This window comes from Eurosta solidaginis, chromosome 2 (genome assembly GCF_040869045.1).
Source record: "Eurosta solidaginis isolate ZX-2024a chromosome 2, ASM4086904v1, whole genome shotgun sequence".
Taxonomy (NCBI): domain Eukaryota; kingdom Metazoa; phylum Arthropoda; class Insecta; order Diptera; family Tephritidae; genus Eurosta; species Eurosta solidaginis.
In genome coordinates this window covers 268786313-268804451 of record NC_090320.1, presented here as the reverse complement: position 1 = coordinate 268804451, position 18139 = coordinate 268786313, and the positions used below count along the sequence as shown (strand labels likewise).

General features: G+C 32.0%; 1 protein-coding gene across 3 annotated transcripts in view; it reads left to right on the top strand.

The window, feature by feature from the left end:
• Window positions 1-10427, top strand: part of Dap160 (dynamin associated protein 160) — a 30015-nt gene extending 19588 nt beyond the window's left edge. For 2 of the 3 annotated variants that reach the window (XM_067767935.1, XM_067767933.1), the window contains one exon: window positions 42-897. In XM_067767935.1, the coding sequence (XP_067624036.1) occupies window positions 42-247 (206 nt within the window). In that variant the 3' untranslated portion in view covers window positions 248-897. Of the gene's footprint in view, window positions 1-41; window positions 898-9757 lie in introns of those variants that run through there. The other variant, XM_067767934.1, reaches the window with a different exon arrangement.
• Window positions 10428-18139: the final 7712 nt, after the last annotated feature.

Below are 18139 nucleotides of genomic sequence, written 5' to 3'. Positions count from 1 at the left end.
TTCGATTTTGATATACTAATTAAATGCTTTTAATTTCACAGACAAAGTCATTGCATTGTATCCGTATAAGGCACAAAATGATGATGAGCTCTCTTTCGAAAAAGATGATATTATCAGCGTATTGGGACGCGATGAGCCTGAATGGTGGCGCGGTGAGCTAAATGGTTTATCCGGACTATTCCCTAGCAATTATGTTGGCCCATTTGTGACATCCGGTAAGAAGGCGGCAAACAAAAGTAGCAAATAAAAAATTTTAAAAAAATTATTAAAAAATGTATGCAAAAGTAAATTGCTTTATTCATTATGTTGCTAAAATTATTTTTAATTTAAGTTGAATAATCTAAAGTTATTTATTTATTTTTGTGTCGTTTTGTATTATTTCATCTAAGCTCTCTCTCCTTGTCGTACAACTATGCATATGGTTTGTTATTAAGGCAAATAATTTGAATATAGTCGGCTTATATTTAATAATCTCCTTCAGCAATTTTAACGAAAATGAGTTTTGATCTTCGATTTACCTATGACATTAATGCCATCTTTAACACTTAGCTGAAATGGTATTAATTCTCGATTTGAAAATTTCTCTTATCAGCAATACGTATGCTTAGGTATTATTTGAACTAAATGAACCTTTTCGGTGTTTATGCCAAGATTATAACTCTCACTCGAAACACATTTGATAGCTCGGACTCCCTTTTTTCTATAAAAAAGACTGCTCACCACTCTTAATAATTAATGTATAAAACGATTGCTTCTGTTGTCTTTAAGCTGAGCAGTCTCAGATCTCGGCGCTTGACAAACCGCTGCCCATCAACGGCTCGGCAACAAAAAAAAAAAAAAATAAATAAATTTATTATATATATGTGACCCGGACTATGAAAAAGTTGTTTTATGACTTCTGGTTTCGATAGTTTTTGAGACGCTCTTTCTCGTGGTGAAAACTAGAAAGTCCTAACTTGCTTAGAAGTGTTCTGGAGATGATATTTTCATCCACTTCCATTTGACCTTCAGCTTGAAACAATGCTTGTAGTTCGTCCTCGTAATTGATACCAACAATATCGAAAGAATCATCATCATTCTCTTCGTTTTCACAGAAATATGTTTGAAAAACCTCGCTAAATTCTTCTTTGACAGACATTATTCACAAGCGACACACGTCCTACTTGTTCAGCATTGCTTTTAAATCTGAGCACTCACACGATTTTTTTTTCGGTCAGAAACTGGTTTGTGCTTTACATTGAAAAAAAAAAACATCGCTCTTTACATACACACACAGACTTATCTCATCTATGCTCTTTTGCCTTTTTTGGTTGCCTTTTGGGCATGACTGTTCATAATGCAAAAGAAAAACTACTAAGAAACTGAAGAAATGCATTGTTTATCTTTAACAGCTGTTTCTCGCAATTTCTTTTTGAGTCATATGCAACCTTTTCATAGGCCGGGTCACATATATATATATGTAAATCGATCGCGAGAACAGGATTAGCCTGGCTTCATTGTTATGAGTGCCGAAAAAGACTTTGATTGCACCAGGTCAGTCTGTCCGTACGTAAGCCGTTGTCGTTTTTGATAATATTTACTTTAGACCCGAAGTCATGGCCTTCGCTATGGAACTTCACATTATTAGCAATGTAGCTGTAAAACGGGTTTTTGCTCTCCTGAAAAACTGTGTTTTCGCTGATAGAGGGTATTGAATATAAGCCGACGATATATTGATGTATATTGCACGATTTTCCGTTATCCCTCGTCAAATTTGGCTTTGAAGACAAACAAACGGTTTTGGAGTTGTGCCATCTTCAGTGTCATTTTTCGTGAATATGGCATTACGCCGAAGCCGGCTTTTCTCCAAACCGAATTTGACAAGGAATAACGGAAATTCGTTCAAATATACATATGCTTTATGTGACCCCCCAAACCTTTAAGTGTAAAACTATTGCTTAAATATACTGCATTATAAGTATGTTGAGAAAAATGTTCTGTAGACAACATTTTTTCTAAAAAAATACCCGTGTTTAATAAAGAAAACATCTAAATTTGTTGTACATTGTATTAACTCATTTTCTTACAATTATGCATTCCGCTATTTTGCGTTACAATATAAATACATAGGCCATATACTATTTCCTAGGTGAAGCCTTAAAAGATTGCCAATATTTAATATGGTTTCTTCTCTCTTGAATAGTTTGTAAATAGGTATGTTTTTTCAATCTTGAGATTGTGTGCATTGGACTGGGTTGGGTACAATTTTGTTAGCTGACCTAGTCATGTGAAAACGACTTCATAGCTTAAAAGGACATTAAACTGAAATGTGAAGCTTCTCACGACCAAAATAATGACATATCAATTTTAAAAATCGGACGTCACAACGTTACAACGAAAAAACCTATTCGGCTGTATTTCGAAGGATCAAAAAAAAAAAATTTAAAAAAATTTTTCCGAAACCCTCTCAACATAATCTTTAAATTTAGGGGCGGACATTAGCAACTTTTTTTTCGACCCAGTCTAGTGTGCATCTAGTCCTGCAAGTCTATCCATTCCAAATATTGTTTTTGTAAATTTGTTTAAGTGACAATAGCTGTTTCGCTATTCAGTTTTTCTAATGAACACTTCATTGTCTACATTGATGCTAGACCGGGTGCACAATCTCTTCAGTTTCCATAACGTTTTTTTTTCGATCAATTGGTTTTTAAGACCCTTTTCCAATAAATCTAAAGTTTTTGAAATTTTGTTTATTTTGTATTTTTTGAGTGTTTTGAGTTATTTCATACTATGTTTAATACCAAAATGCTCACGTGATGTAAATTAATTTTAATTATGCAATAATATTTTCTCTAATATTACGTATTTAAAGTTTAATTTTCTTTTTCTACTATCTAAGTGTTATTGTTTGTTTAAAACAATCTTAATAATATTCAATTATCATAAATGAAATAAATAAACTTAGTTATAGCTTGATACTATGCCTACTCTTTTGCTACGAATATATGATATTTAATATTTATTTAAAAATTAAATTAATATTACTTTATGTTATTATGCCAATGTAAATTAAATGCACGTAATTGTTGTATAACATTAGCTTAATTAAAAAAATATTTATGTAAATTCATAATTTACTTTTAATTAATTGCTTATTTGTAATAGATTGATTTGAAATACATATATTTAATTTTTTAATATTACATACACTTTTGCGCTTTTCTTTTCATTCATAAGCTTTAGGTTTTAAAGACATTTTTCTGTTTTATTTTTAAAATTTTCGTTTTGGGTTATTTTTTTTTTTTGAAAACTGATGTGTTCCTAATTAATATATTGCCAATTTCATACAGAGGCTTAATGAAATAATTAGTCAAGTTTTCTACATTAAAGCCCTAATTGAACTCAATCTTCCATACAAAATACAAATTCTTAATTATTTCTTTATTGCTTTATTGAATGCCTAATTGAGTGAAAATCCAGTCGGCTTTGCTTAGTGCTTCGAATTTTATTGTCAATGTAACAAATGATAATCAAAAATAAATTATTTTCAATAATTAACGAAAAATAGAAAAACACGAAAAAATTCAAAATATAATTTTCTTTGCATTTGCTGCAAAAGATAATATGGCTTTTTCGAAAATAGGCACATATTTGGTTAGGGGCAACGTCTATGGATAGTTCCGCTTGCATTTTATTTTGATTGTATTTATACACTATGGAGCAAAAGTGAACACTTAAGAATCAATTTTGCAAGTTATGTCATACACAAAACGTAGTATTGTAATATGACAGAAATCAACCAGGTTATTAGCATTGCCATTGATTTTGAAGTAAAAATTAATTAATAAACAAAAACAATGACAAATGCATTTAACACAATTCGTCTTTAAGTAAGGATAGGTATAGTGTTCACTTTTGCACCCATTGAAATTTTTGCACTCGAATAAAGTAGAAGCGTCGTTTAATACCGTTATTCGGTATTTTACTAAGATAAGGGGTTGACTTGGTATTAGCTATTCCAGCTATGATCAGTTTGTCCTAGTTCGCTGTGAAAAGTGGAAATATTAACCTTTATTTACGAAGTGAAGCCGCGTAACAACAATATGAAAGCGGAGGTAGAAAAGCTGCATCAACTGGGCAAGTCTACACGGGAAGTTGCAAAACAACCTAAACTCTCTCGATCACAAGTGATGAAAGTGAGGAAATTTAAAAATTTGGCCACTCAGTATTGCAAAAATGGCCGATCAAAGAACATAAGGAGTAGCGAAGCGAAGCTTCTTGCACGTTCCTTAATGACCGGGAGGGCAAAAACAACAAAAGAGGCAGCGCAAAGTACTAATTGTGAAGCTAGTGTGTAGACTGTCCGGCGTGCGCTTAAAGGAGTTTGTTGTTTTCCTGCAAGAAATGGCCAAGAAGCCTAAGCTTTCAGCAAAAAACCGATAAGCTCGGATAGCGTTTGCAGCACGTCATAAAAATTGGACTATTAATGACTGGAGATGCATTCATCTGACCACAGAACGCGTCTCCAGTCATTAATAGTCCAATTTTTATGACGTGCTGCAAACGCTATCCGAGCTTATCGGTTTTTTGCTGAAAGCTTAGGTTTTTGGGCATTTCTTGCAGGAAAACAACCAACTCCTTTAAGCGCACGCCGGGCAGTCCACACACTAGCTTCACAATTAGTACTTTGCGCTGCCTTTTTTGTTGTTTTTGCCCTCCCGTTCATTAAGGAACGTGCCAGAAGCTTCGCTTCGCTACTCCTTATGTTCTTTGATCGGCCATTTTTGCAATACTGAGTGGCCAAATTTTTCAATTTCTTCACTTTCATCACTTGTGATTGATAGAGTTTGTGTTGTTGTTATTGTTTTTGTTTATTAATTAATTTTTGCTCCAAAACCAATGGCAATGCTAATAACCTGGTTGATTTCTGTCATATTATAACACTACGTTTTGTGTATGACATAACCTGCAAAATTGATTTCTAAGTGTTCACTTTTGCTCTATAGTGTAGTTAAGGAGGAAACGGCTTTTTTCCATTTTAACAATTTTTTAAAAACAAAATATTTTTTTTGGGGCTGCTGACAGATGTTCGCTTAATGAAACAAAAGGCTCTCTATGAAAAGGGAAACATAGTTATTTCATTAAATAGAATTGTGATGCGATTAAGTTTCTGTGTGAAAACGGCATATGATTAATTTCCTGGCAAATGGACTGCACTTAATTTGTTTGATTTTCGATCATCATTTATATATACGAAAATATGTATTAGAGCATACTGCAATTTTTTAAATCACGTTTGAAAAAATTATCATTCGAAATTTATCGACAGTTAATTAAGAATTTTTGTGAGCCTAACTTGAAAATTTTTTATTTGAAAATATGTATTTTTCTATTTTACTACTCAATTTCTTTAATTAATTGCTTCCGAGATGAGTGATGCAATCATAAATTAAAGCCTGGAAGTATTTCTTGGGCATTTCTTAGACCTTTGAAGAAATGCTCAGGAAATGCCCAAGAAATCCTTGTACGTTTCAAATGATTTTGTAAAGAATGTGAATATTAAAAATATAATATTGTAACGAATTTAGTGAGATTCCGCTTATTTGCAACTTTCTGCTAACGTTCGAATCGCTAAATTGTTGAATAAATAACTCCAATATTCAATAATGCAAAATGGTCTTTATTGGGCTACTTTGAGAGTACTTCACAATAACACTTATACGTCACAACCAATATCGTGCTTAAATGAAAACTGATTACTGACTACTCAGCTTGCGCTGCTTTTATACTCTCCGTTGCTTCATTCGCATATTTCTACTGAAGTCTAGCCGTTTCGCCTTCTAGAACTGCTGTATCTCCAGCTTGGTAATAGAGCTACATATATGCGTGTGTATGTGTGAGTCACGACTTCGGCTGATGACTACTTCTGTCAGTGCGTTATCTCTTCGCTGCCGTTTATATATGTGTGTAAATGATGATTGATGTGTTCATGTATGTTTTTTTTATTGTTGCTTGATTATTTATTTAGTATCAGCTTAGTGATGCTAATATTCGTCACAATATTTTCAAATCAAACAACTTCACTTCAACTTTGGGTTACAAGGGGAAAAATAAATTCTTTAGCGTTATCGATACCGCGCTTAAGTTTGAAGGTTGTCAAAATTCGAAATGATTTTTGACAAAATATAAAATTTACACTCACAGTAAGAAGCATGATAAAAATATTACCAGGTAAAACCATTTACTCTTCTTGGCGGCCATAATTTTAAAATCACTCTCTTAAACTTTGTGGAAATGCCAAACCAAAGAAAACACAAAAAAAATTTTTTGTACAGTAGACGCTCACAAAATAGAACCACTTTGTTTTTAGGGTGATTCTAATTTCTGAAAAATTCTAATTCCTGGACGTTTTTTTATTTGTATAAAACCTTAAAAATTAAGTCAATTTGCATTAAAAAACTACAATGACATTTTATTTTATTCAATTTTATTCATAAAAGCGAGAAAACATAAGATAACAGTCCGGTACAATACATATCACATATTTTTTTATACGCTAAAGCAAAAAAAAAAATTCAAAAAACAAAAACTCCAATTACAATAAATATATTTTTTCATTAAAAATACATAAAAGATCGATAGAAACACATTAAAAAAGCCTAAAATGAAACAAAAACTTCATAACTAATTTTCAGCAATGTGCAATGATTTTTTGTTAGCCTCATGATAGGTATTAGAAACAACGTTTAAAATGAATGAATTATTCGAGTTGTCAAGTTTTTCCAAGATCTGAATTTTTGGTTTCCAAGGACAAAGTATTTTTCTTATGTTTATTTGGCATTTCCGTGAATTACTCTTACTTTCAAACAAACAAACACTCGTGCACGCGAATCAAATTTCACACAAAAACTGTACATAACCGTGCAGAAAATTCAACGTCTACGAGGGTAACATGAACAAATTGGGGATTCACCTTTTTATATCTATTTTGCAACAAAAAGAAAAATACGCTCAGAAATTAGAATTTTCGATTCTAATTTCAGATCGTGTAATGTATTGAAAAAGTCGATTATAATTTCTGGTCATTCTAATTACTAAAGGTTCTAATTTGTGAGCGACTACTGTATAACATTTTTCACTTTTTTTAAATGCCAAAAAAATAAAATGCTTATGAAAAAAGTGAAAAAATATTTCGAAAAGTTTTGAAATCGTTTTTTGTGTATATGGCAAAAAAAATGAGTTACCAATATAATGGATGCCTCAACAGTCCTATTTTTGCAAAGGGACGAAAGAAAAGGCCTTACTTCTTAATCTCTTCTAATTAAGAAGCGAATGTTGGAGATCACCCCTATTGATTTTTTATTCATCCTTCTTCACTTGGCTGATACGTCTTTAACCCTTAAATGTGCTGAAATTTCACTTTATAAGAGATCAGCAGTCTCAAGTGTCCTCGCTACTGCGGTAAAAAAATGATCTTGGAGGTATTCTTTGATTTGTTTTGGTCCTCTTTCTCGCGGTTGGAAGATACATTTTTTAATTGGCGCTTAACCGTTTAGGAGATGCTGTTCGTTGTGTAGCAAGTCACTCCAGCTAACCCTGTTTCGCGAGAACTGACGCCAACAGGGTCCACCAAGAGAGATCAAAGTCTTCCCCCACCTGCTTCTTCGAACCCAGTGGAGATCTTCCCATAACTTGCCCACGCCAGCAAAAACGCTGTAGCTCTTCGCAGCTTAGCTAAACATTATCGTCCAGTTGGAGTATGATAGTTCGTGGAGGCTGAATTTACCGCGCTGAACGGTCTCAAAGTCTGCCGCCGTGGTGTAGAGCTAGTGTGTTGGCCTATCCATCAAAAATATTTAAGAGAATTTGTATAAATCGTATTGATTGTCCCTCGGCATTACCTTGGCACCAAACGTTCCTCCGCCTTAGCAGATAAATTTTTGGGGCGGCACAAACATGTATTTAGGTGAACCAGTTCGTAGAAAAACGAATACACGATACGTAGCCTTCGATTTGAATGGAAAGCTAGACCTTAATCTCCTCAGATATATATCACACCAAATTGTTATTATTATTAGAAATGGATCTCTTCCGTACACCTTGGCGGTAAGTCGGGTTTTTCTTCTCGTCGCGCAGACGCAGATAGATTTCTAAACAATTTGTTGAACAAAATTCCTCAGAAGAGGATCGTGGCCTAATGCTTCTTTTTGCGGGAAACCACAATACAATTCTTGAATTGAAAATTCTGGAATGCGGTTGACCACGGTTGATCACCCGAGTTTAGACTTCCGTACTTGTTAATATCAGCCTTTGGACGATTGTTACTAGCTTCAAACGCACCTTTTTATACTTCCTCCGACATTTTTGAACGTGTGTATTTTAAATGTCGACCCTTTTGTTAAGTAATAGCGCTGGTTATTAGCTTGATATTTTGTATGGGGCGATTCGGCAAAAAAGGTTTGTAAATAACAGGCACAAAATGTTCTGCCAACTCTCATAATACTGATCCGGAGTCAGTGATATTTGATCGTGATCCAGAGCTTGATGGCACATTGGAACGCCCTATATATAATTTTTTGGGGCCATTTTGGGAATATTTTAGGACAATTTCGGTATTATTTCGAAACGATTTCCGGCCTTTTTACGATTTAATAACACTCCGAGTGCATTTCTGCCATGAAAAGCTTCGCAGTGAAAACTCATCTGGCTTGCAGATGGTGTTCGGAGTGGCCGTATAACATGTAGGTTCTGTTTCGCCAATTTGTAAGGAAACAATTCAAAGGACCACGATGAAAATAGAAAGAGAAGTTCGGCCTAAATCTTTTCGGAGGTATAACGCGCCTTGCATTAATTTTTTATTTATTTTACGGCTACTTTTGAACTTTTTCGGGATTAGTTTCGAGACCATGTGGAACTTTTTTCGCATTATTTCGGTATTGCTTTCGGGACATTTTTCATGGTTACTTCGCGACCAGTTTGGTATTACTTTCGGAACGTTTGGTGTTTACTTTATGACATTTTCAGGATCATGTCAGGAATTCTTTGGGACTTTTTTAGTATTATTTTGGAATAATTTAATAAATGATTCGAGCTCAATCCAGAACAATAATTTTTTTTTTAAAGACTATTGTTTTTTTAATTTTTCTATAATTGAAAAATTGTATTTTGTTTTTGGAATAGTAAGTAGAAAATTTTTCAGACAACCTGCCATAGCTGCGCAGATAGATCCATTTCGAAGAGTGCTAAGCATTCATCATCAGTACGCTTTAGGCACGCTGCGCTAACCATTTAGCTATACAGCGGTGGTTTGTTTGACTGATAAATTGCTACTTCTATTCCTCTTTATCAACTATATTTATTCAGCGTTCCGCCATCTGTTGCAAGACACTGATAATGTTGGATCTGTTTATTGTCAATTACTTTGTTTGACATTCCCAGGTGCTCTTGATTTATTAACAATTGTTTTTGTTTTATCGGCCTATTGATAAAGGATTCGGGTTCGATTCGAGCTAGACGCCATAACAATAATTTTTTTAATTAAAAAAACAATAATCTTAAAAAAAAAATTATTGTTCTGGCCTTGAGTTCGAATCGAACCTGAATCCTTTATCAATAGGCCGATAAAACAAAATCAATTTAATAAATGATTCGGGGAAAGATTTAGTTTTTTACACTACATACTTATAAATAACCCCGCACAACTAAAATTTGTTCAAAGATTTGTAGCATTTCCCCTTTTCTTTTTTGACATATACAAATATTTTATATTTACTTGCAGGCAACGTATAACGAGTCATTGGTGTTGGTATGTAATCTCAAAATCGTTAAGAGAAAACTAAACAATACTATATTCAAATATATAGTAGGTAACACATAATAGTATATGAATAAAAATTAACAAAGTTTAAAAAAATTCGCATAAAAACAAAATTTTGGGGTTGAAATTTAGTTAAATTTAAAAAAGAAATGTATGGAAAAAAATGTAAGGCAAAGTGTGCACACATGGAACGAAAAGTATTACTACACGTAAAAAATTATATTGTTCATCAAAAGTATAAATGCATTGAAAGAAAATTGATCAAAAGAAGATATGTATAATGCAATTTATTTGTTACTTGTGTTTTAAGAAATTAAATTGAAAAAAAAAAAAAATTATATATATATGTATATGTATATATATTATATATATTAGTAATTATGTGGATATATCTTTTAAAATTAATTTTATTCACTTTTAGTTAAATTAGTTTTACACTTTAGTTAATTTTTTTAATTTGGGGCTTAGAATTAATACAAGTGTTTAAAAATTACTTTTGATTTTCGTATGACAAGAAGTAAAAATAAAATAGAAACATTACAGCGACACCAATTAGAAAAATCCACAGAAATTAAACAAATTAATATACATACATTAAATATAAATCGTTCCAAGACAATATGTAGCTTTTTATGACATTCATACTTAATACATATGCGCGGTTGTTTTTTGAAATGGCATTAGTCAATTTTGGGTAAATTTTTATTTAACGTAAGTTTTAGTTAGATTGATATTTTTAGCTGCTAAAATATAAGTAAAAATTGAAAAAATTTCCAAAACTTGTATACACTAAGTAGTAAAGAAAAAACTCGTTTCACATATGTACATATGTATGTGTGTATTTCGTTTACTTGCGTTATAAATACATGTAAGTACGTACATATGTATTTGGCGTTAAAATTTACTAAACATTCATAATACTCATATATATATATAAATATACATTATTTAAATATATATACACAATAAATTTGTATGCACTTATAGCTATTCGAAATCGTTTTTTCCCTGAAATATAAAATTTTTGGCAGTCTCAAATCTCAATGGATTACTACTGGAATTAAAAAAAATATATTTCCGATTTCTGTTAGACCCAATATTATTTCAATTGACTAGAGTAACATGAAAACAATTATCTTGGTACCTATAAATTTGTGGAGTACTCCAAGATCGGATCACAAAAGTCTAATACTCTTCGCATATGACTCGTTTCGTTGCCGTAAAAAAATTATCTTACATACGCTGTGGTATCGCACACGTTTACCTAAAGCCATAAGCGCACGAATGTACCTTAGAAAACAAAAATTGTTTTTCTTTCTTTTTTTCATTGTCCCTGGATTTTTCGGCCAAGACCCCTGGCGAAGTAATTATACCAGCGAAAAATGTCGCTCCCATGCACCGTCTACCCGCTGGGTACAAAAATCTCAAGCCCGAAAATTAAAAGTTTATTTTTTGTACGGCACTACACACCTGCTGGCAACGAAATGCACTACAGGGTGTTCCATGTCAATTCTAATAATGGGATCTGCCGATATAGTCCGTCGGGTTTAACGGATGGCACACTGCTATGGCTACCAAATAATTTATATGACATAGTAGCGCATATTCGTATTTATTCAAGAACCGCTTAATCAATTTAACACCTCTCCTATCACAAAAATTTTGTTCTTTTTTGGGTTGGGTTTTTTGCCGTAATCCGGAGCTGCAACCAAAGGAACCATAATCACTGCAGCCAAACCCGGACTTGACCGCCACCCATCGTGTACATCTTAATACCAGACCAACCGAACATTTTTTTCTTCTCTTAACTTCTCTAACAGCATGCCCCTTTATCTATGGCTCAAAATCCCCGCTGCAGCAACTTCTTGAAATAATCCGGTTGAACTACTGTCAAAATTATAAGAGTTTTGCACAAAAAGTGGAAGGAAATGACATGCACTTGCACGCGAATCGAGAGAGAGGCATTATCAATGCACGCTTCCGAATCGGCGTTTGACGGGAATGCGCCCTAAATCTTTGATACGAGATCATAAACGCTTTCGTTTCGACCAGCAAGGCGGGGATTCGAAGCGTATCGTCATATACTCATGTCGTAAGATTTTCACACGAAGCAGCTTCCAAGCAAATTATTTGTTAAAAAATAATAAAATAATTAAATTAAACTAAATTTCCCTCTAAGGAGTTGTCTGCGCGCTGCTTTGGCCAAATTTGAGGTCCTTGCAAAGCGTTAAGGGTTTGCCCAATGAAGTTGGGCTTCAGTTCAAATAAGCTCGTGTACCCGGTTTGGTGATGACATCTAAATTTTTACTCAAGTTATTGTGGTAATGGACTGTAGTTTGTTAAATTTAAGCCTTTAGATCATTGGAACTTGGTAAAGTTTCGCCGAAAATTGTCGAGGTAAAAACATCGTGTACGAGAAACTAGAGTATTTTTTGGAAAAGTATCTATACTACTCACTCAGTACTTGCAACGTGCTATCACTAGTCTGCAAGATTTTGTTTGAGATATAGGATACTACCTGGAAGATTTTCCCAAAATGATGAAACTTTTAACCCTTTATTTATTTATATGTTTATAACTCCTAGGTTGACTGAAACACAAGAGTAGCTAAAAAGAGTGCATTCAATAAAAATTATTAATTTTTAAATAAGTTGTTTCAATAATTGAATTTTGGCTTAGAAATACTACAAAATCTTTGGGTTATGAAGTAAAAAAGATATTTTGTCCGCGAAATTAATTTGTACTTCTATGAGAAAAGATCTCCCAGGTATTCTTAAGAATTCAATGCATAAAAAAAATAACTTGTAATGGTATCAGTTTTTCGAAAAGCTGAAAATTAGTTAATGCGCGGCCAATAATATAATAATAGTTAAAATACAAAAACATTCAATCGAATAGTTTTGTGAGTTTCCATTAAAATGTTATGAGTTCAATATTAGCAAAAAGTAAAAATTATAAACACTTAAAAAAAACAAAGCTATCGATGGGAAATACAAAAAAATCATAGAAGTTATTTGTATATACATATACTATTATACATACATACATGCATAAAACATTTAAATATAGCAAAAATAAAAAATAATACATTAAGTACCAAAGAAAACAGATCAAACAATCACATTTAAATAAATATAAACTCATATAAACTGGTTAAAATGCATATAAAATATATACAAAAAAATCATTCTAAGTGTTGAATTGTTCATGAATTTGCTAATAAATAACAAAAAATATGTATTTATGTATATTAATTGCAAAAAAAATAATAATAATAACTATGTTTGTTCAATACACAGTGCAAAGTTGAAATGTTTTGGGGCGAATTGATTTGAAATCAGCTTTAAACATCTTCCAAGTTAAATATATACATTAGACTGGGTTGGTCCCCATACAAAAAAAAAAAGTTGCTAATGACCGCCCCTAAATTTAAAGATTATGTTGAGAGGGTTTCGGCAAAATTTTTTTAAATTTTTTTTTTGATCCTTCGAAATACAGCCGAAAAGGTTTTTTCGTTGTAACTTGGTTATTTGACGTCCGATTTTTAAAACTGATATGCCATTATTTTGGCCCTGATAAGCTTCACATTTCCGTTTAATGTCCTTTTAAGCTATGAAGTTGTTTTCACATGATTAGGTCAGCTAACAAAGTTGGGCGTGGTCCGCTCTTTTCCCTTATTTGAAGGGCTGAATTCTTTCTTTGAGAAATTTAGTATAACAGCTGTTATACGAGGTGAAAAGTCAGACTCTGACTTCTGAATACAGTCAGACTCTGACTTCTCAAAAAAAAGAATTCAGCCCTTCAAATAAGGTAAAAGAGCGGACTACGACCACATTTTTACTTTTTCAATTTGCTGAACGCGTTAACAAAAAAAAAAAAAAAATTTCGAAATGTAGAATTTCGAACTTCGAACTTCGTAAGCCGATATTTATTTTTTGGAGGCTAAACTCGAAAAACGGAGATAGTACTTTGTTTACTTAAGCCTCAATCTCTACGAAAAAGTGGGTTTTGTCCCAACGAAAAAATAAGTTTAAATGATTCGACTTCTAACGATAATAAAGTACAAGTTTATGATAAATTTTCATACGACTTTTCAAAAAAGATACCGCGAGTAAAATCAACTATACAATATAACAAAAATAAGGAGATCTCCAATATACAAATTTATGCGCATTTAAAACATAAAAAATATAATTTACTTAATCTCGTGACTGTTGACGAAATAACGAATTTAGATGAGTTACTTTCGACGCTGGAAAAAGCAGCCTACAATCACAATATTAAACAATTAATATGGCCAAAAAACGATATATTTTTCATGAGTTTCAGGTCTAAGTATAATAAGAATCAGGTAAAATAACAGTTGCAATAAATATTGAAAGTGCTATAACTTCTTTGGTTATTACTTTAGTAATATGGTTTCAAAGCAACATTTTCATTGAATTTTTAAGTACTTTCGTTTGGTAAGGAAAAAAGGATACATTAGGGGGGGTACAACTTTGTTAGCTGAACTAATCATGAGAAAACGAGCTTAGAAGGACATTAAACGGAAATGTGAAGCTTCTCAAGGCCAAAATAATGACATATCAATTTTAAAACCAAGTTACAACGAAAAAACCTTTTCGGCTGTATTTCGAAGGATCAAAAAAAAAAAAAATAAATTAAATAAAATTTTTCCGAAACCCTCTCAACATAATCTTTAAATTTAGGGGCGGACATTAGCAACTTTTTTTTTCGACTCAGTATAATATACATACATATATATGTATGTAGTACTTGTAGTAAAGAACTTTTCGAGTAATTTTACTTTTGGGCGCAGCTAACTCTTTCAAACATCTTAAAATAACAAATGCTTTTAAAGATTTTCCATTAAAAATTGTTTGATGTGGGCATAAAAATCAAAGAAAAGTATGATACTCACGACCCTGTTTTGAGAAATGGGATGTTTACATAAATAAAACCCTGGATCCCCCATGTCTGATCCATAAATAAATAAATTAAACTAATACTACATTTACATTGAAATAAATGCGTAATTTAAGCTTAAAATCTAAAATGCGTAGCATTTCCTAATACAAATACTCATTTAAAAGGCTATGCATTTTATCGCATTTAAAGAAAATTGGAAGGAAATGCGATACATTACATTCCAACCAAATGTTTGCAAATGCTCACAATAGAAAACCGTCTGGATCACCTGTTCAATTACTGTTCGATTACTTGAATCATTTGGTTAATAGTTTTATTCAAACATTTTTGTTAATGACTGAAAGATTGTATCATTTACATACATATTTCTAAATGTTTGCTTAACTGACTGCATATATTTTCTAAAAGAAAAGAAAAGTTGGTTGAAAATTCAAAGGGGCAATTCAATTAACGTTTCTTCCATTCTCTGACCATTTGCGACAGCCGTTCTACCTGTCAACTTATTTGACGGGTAGTTGTGGTAATGGAGAAAGTGAAATTGATAAATGAGAATATTTTGTAGAACAAATCGGAAAAAATCTATTGTGGATAAACGAAAAAAAAAACAAACAAACCAGCTAACGTTCGTTTATACTCTTGCCTTGCACTTAAATGACAGTTGAAGCTTCAATTAGCATGGTGAAAACGAGAATTTCGATAACCTACAGATAAGTGATTAACTGAAGGTGAAAATGGAGCTTAAAAGTATAAATCCTTCGATAAAAACGAATAAATTTTTGGCCTCAGTGGTTTTTTTTGTTTTTGAAAGAGCTGTTTATTTTATATTTACAAATACAACGCTTATATCCACATATACATATAATATGTACATATTTAATATTAAGGAATGGTGTAAAACCCACAAAAAAGTAGCTCAAATGAATTTCAACTTCAAACAAAGAATTATGTATACTATCAAAGACATATATTAGAAGCGAGTCAAATTGTATGCAGGAGGTTTTTTCCATCAGGAGTATAGCAAAGATGTAATCTAAAGATGATTATAAGAAAATTTGCTGAAGACACCATAGCTCTAAGTCCAATTTCGAGTCCCCGCCTTTTGTAAAATAGACATTTTGCCATATGAATGTAGGGTTTGGCCAAAAAATCTTCATAGTTTCTGATAGAATTATAGGAAAAATATCATATTGGGCTTACTTTAAAGGTATTTTACGTACATTTCAGAATTTTAGTGGAGATATCAGGCTTAAATTATGAGAAATTAGCTTAAAATGAACTTTTAATTACTATATTATTATTTGTAGCAAATTTCTTATGAAAAATTTTTTTCTTTACAGCTAAAATAAGTTCAAAACATTTCCAACAACTTTCATTCAGACAGTTTTTATTTTTTCGAATTCATTTTAGTAGAAAAAAATTTCAAAAGAACCTATATTTTCAAGTAATAGGCAAAAAACACAATTTTTATAATTTTAATGTAATTTATTAAAAAAATTATTTTTTTACTTAGAATTGACCATTTTAACGTATTTTTCAAAATAAAAGTAATGTCATGTTATTATTCTTTAAAACCTTTTTTGCTCTTCATTCGTGACTGTTTTATCTAATCCTCTGAATAAATGACCAAATGGTAATTCATTGAAATGAAGCAAACATATAAACCAATGCAGTGGTCTATTTAAATCCTTTTCAAAAAGTCTTATAACACCATTTTCTATTCCAGTATTAGGTGGTTCTCTATCGCTGCATGTGCCAATTAATTGACCTATTCACGGTTTTTTGCTATTGAATAATTCATTTAATTTTTTTAATTTGTGTTTTGCATTTTCTTCTTCACCCAAATTAACATATCCAAGTAATTCAGCATTAGGCTGTTTTAGAAAAACTAAATGGGGTTCTTTTACCATATTTGTATGAAATTTCTCATAAAATTTCTCTCTAGTTAATGAATCATTTTTTCTGCCATCGAAAGAAAATGCAGTTATGTTGGAATCTATGTATCGTTTACGATGCACTTCATATCTAGCTTTATTTTTTTCTCTTGCAACTTTAGATTTATCCATTATGACAAGTTCACCAAGAAAATCTCTAAAATTTACATCTTCGAAAAGGGCTGTTGTTAAACATGCAGCAACTCTATCTGAAACACCGAATTTGTCACACATCATAGCAAAATTTATAGCATCGTATCGTATAGCATCCTCGTTTCATTGTAACAGATACTTCTGCAACTGCTTCATTTGAAATGTGTGCTTCACCTCTTTCCATATCTGTTCCAAGTGGCTCGTATGTTGGATCATCACTAACTGTTGGCATTGATGGTATGAACAATTTTTTTTACTAAAACGAATTCGAAAAAAGAAAAACTGTCTGAATGAAAGTTGTTGGAAATGTTCTTCTCTTTTTTAGCTGTAAAGAAACAAATTTTTCTATAAGAAATTTGTTAAAAAAATGATAATATAGTAGTTAAAAGTTCATTTTAGGCTAATTTCTCATAATTTAAGCCTGATATCTCTACTAAAATTCAAAAGCACTATAGATATTAATACAGATTCTGAAATGTACGTAAAATACCTTTAAAGTAAGCCCAGTATGATATTGTGGCGAATTTTAACATCACTAAGCTGTTGTTAAGTGGACGCACGGCAGAGGCATTAAAGCAAGCTACATAAACACATTAATCATCATTTACACACATCTATAGAAGGCGACGAAGAGATTACTCACGCACACACATGTATTCATCAGCAGAAGTAGTTACTCACCCATACACATGCATATGGCTATAAGAGAAACATAAACTACAAATAGCTATACTTGTATATAGCTAATAACCAAGCAAGGGATACAATTGCCCTGGAATACAGTTTCGCGAAATGACTAGACCTTAGGAGAAATGGATGAACGAGAAAACTGAGAGTATAAAAGCAGCGCCAGCTGAGGAATAACTAATAAGTTTAAACACGCCATTAGTGAAGTATAATTGTAATTGTAAAGTACTCTCAAAGTAGTCTAATAAAGACCATTTTTCATTATTGAATATTGGAGTTATTTATTCAACAGTTAAGCGTTTCGAACATTAGCAAAAGAGGTGGAATAAGCGGAATTCCCCAAAATTCGTTACAATATTTTACCTATAATTATATCAGAAGCTATGAAGATTTTTTGGGCAAACCCTACATTCATATGGTAAAATGTCTATTTTGCAAAAGGAGGGGACTCGAAATCGGACTAAGAGCTATGGCTTATTCAGCAATTTTTCTTAGAATCATATGTAGATTACGGTTTTGATATACCTGATGGAAAATAAATTTGACCCGTTCTAACATACATACATATGTATGTGTGTACTTACATAAAAAATGTGCTGCTTTAATATTAACTATAAAACCAAAGAATACTAGTATTTGTTAT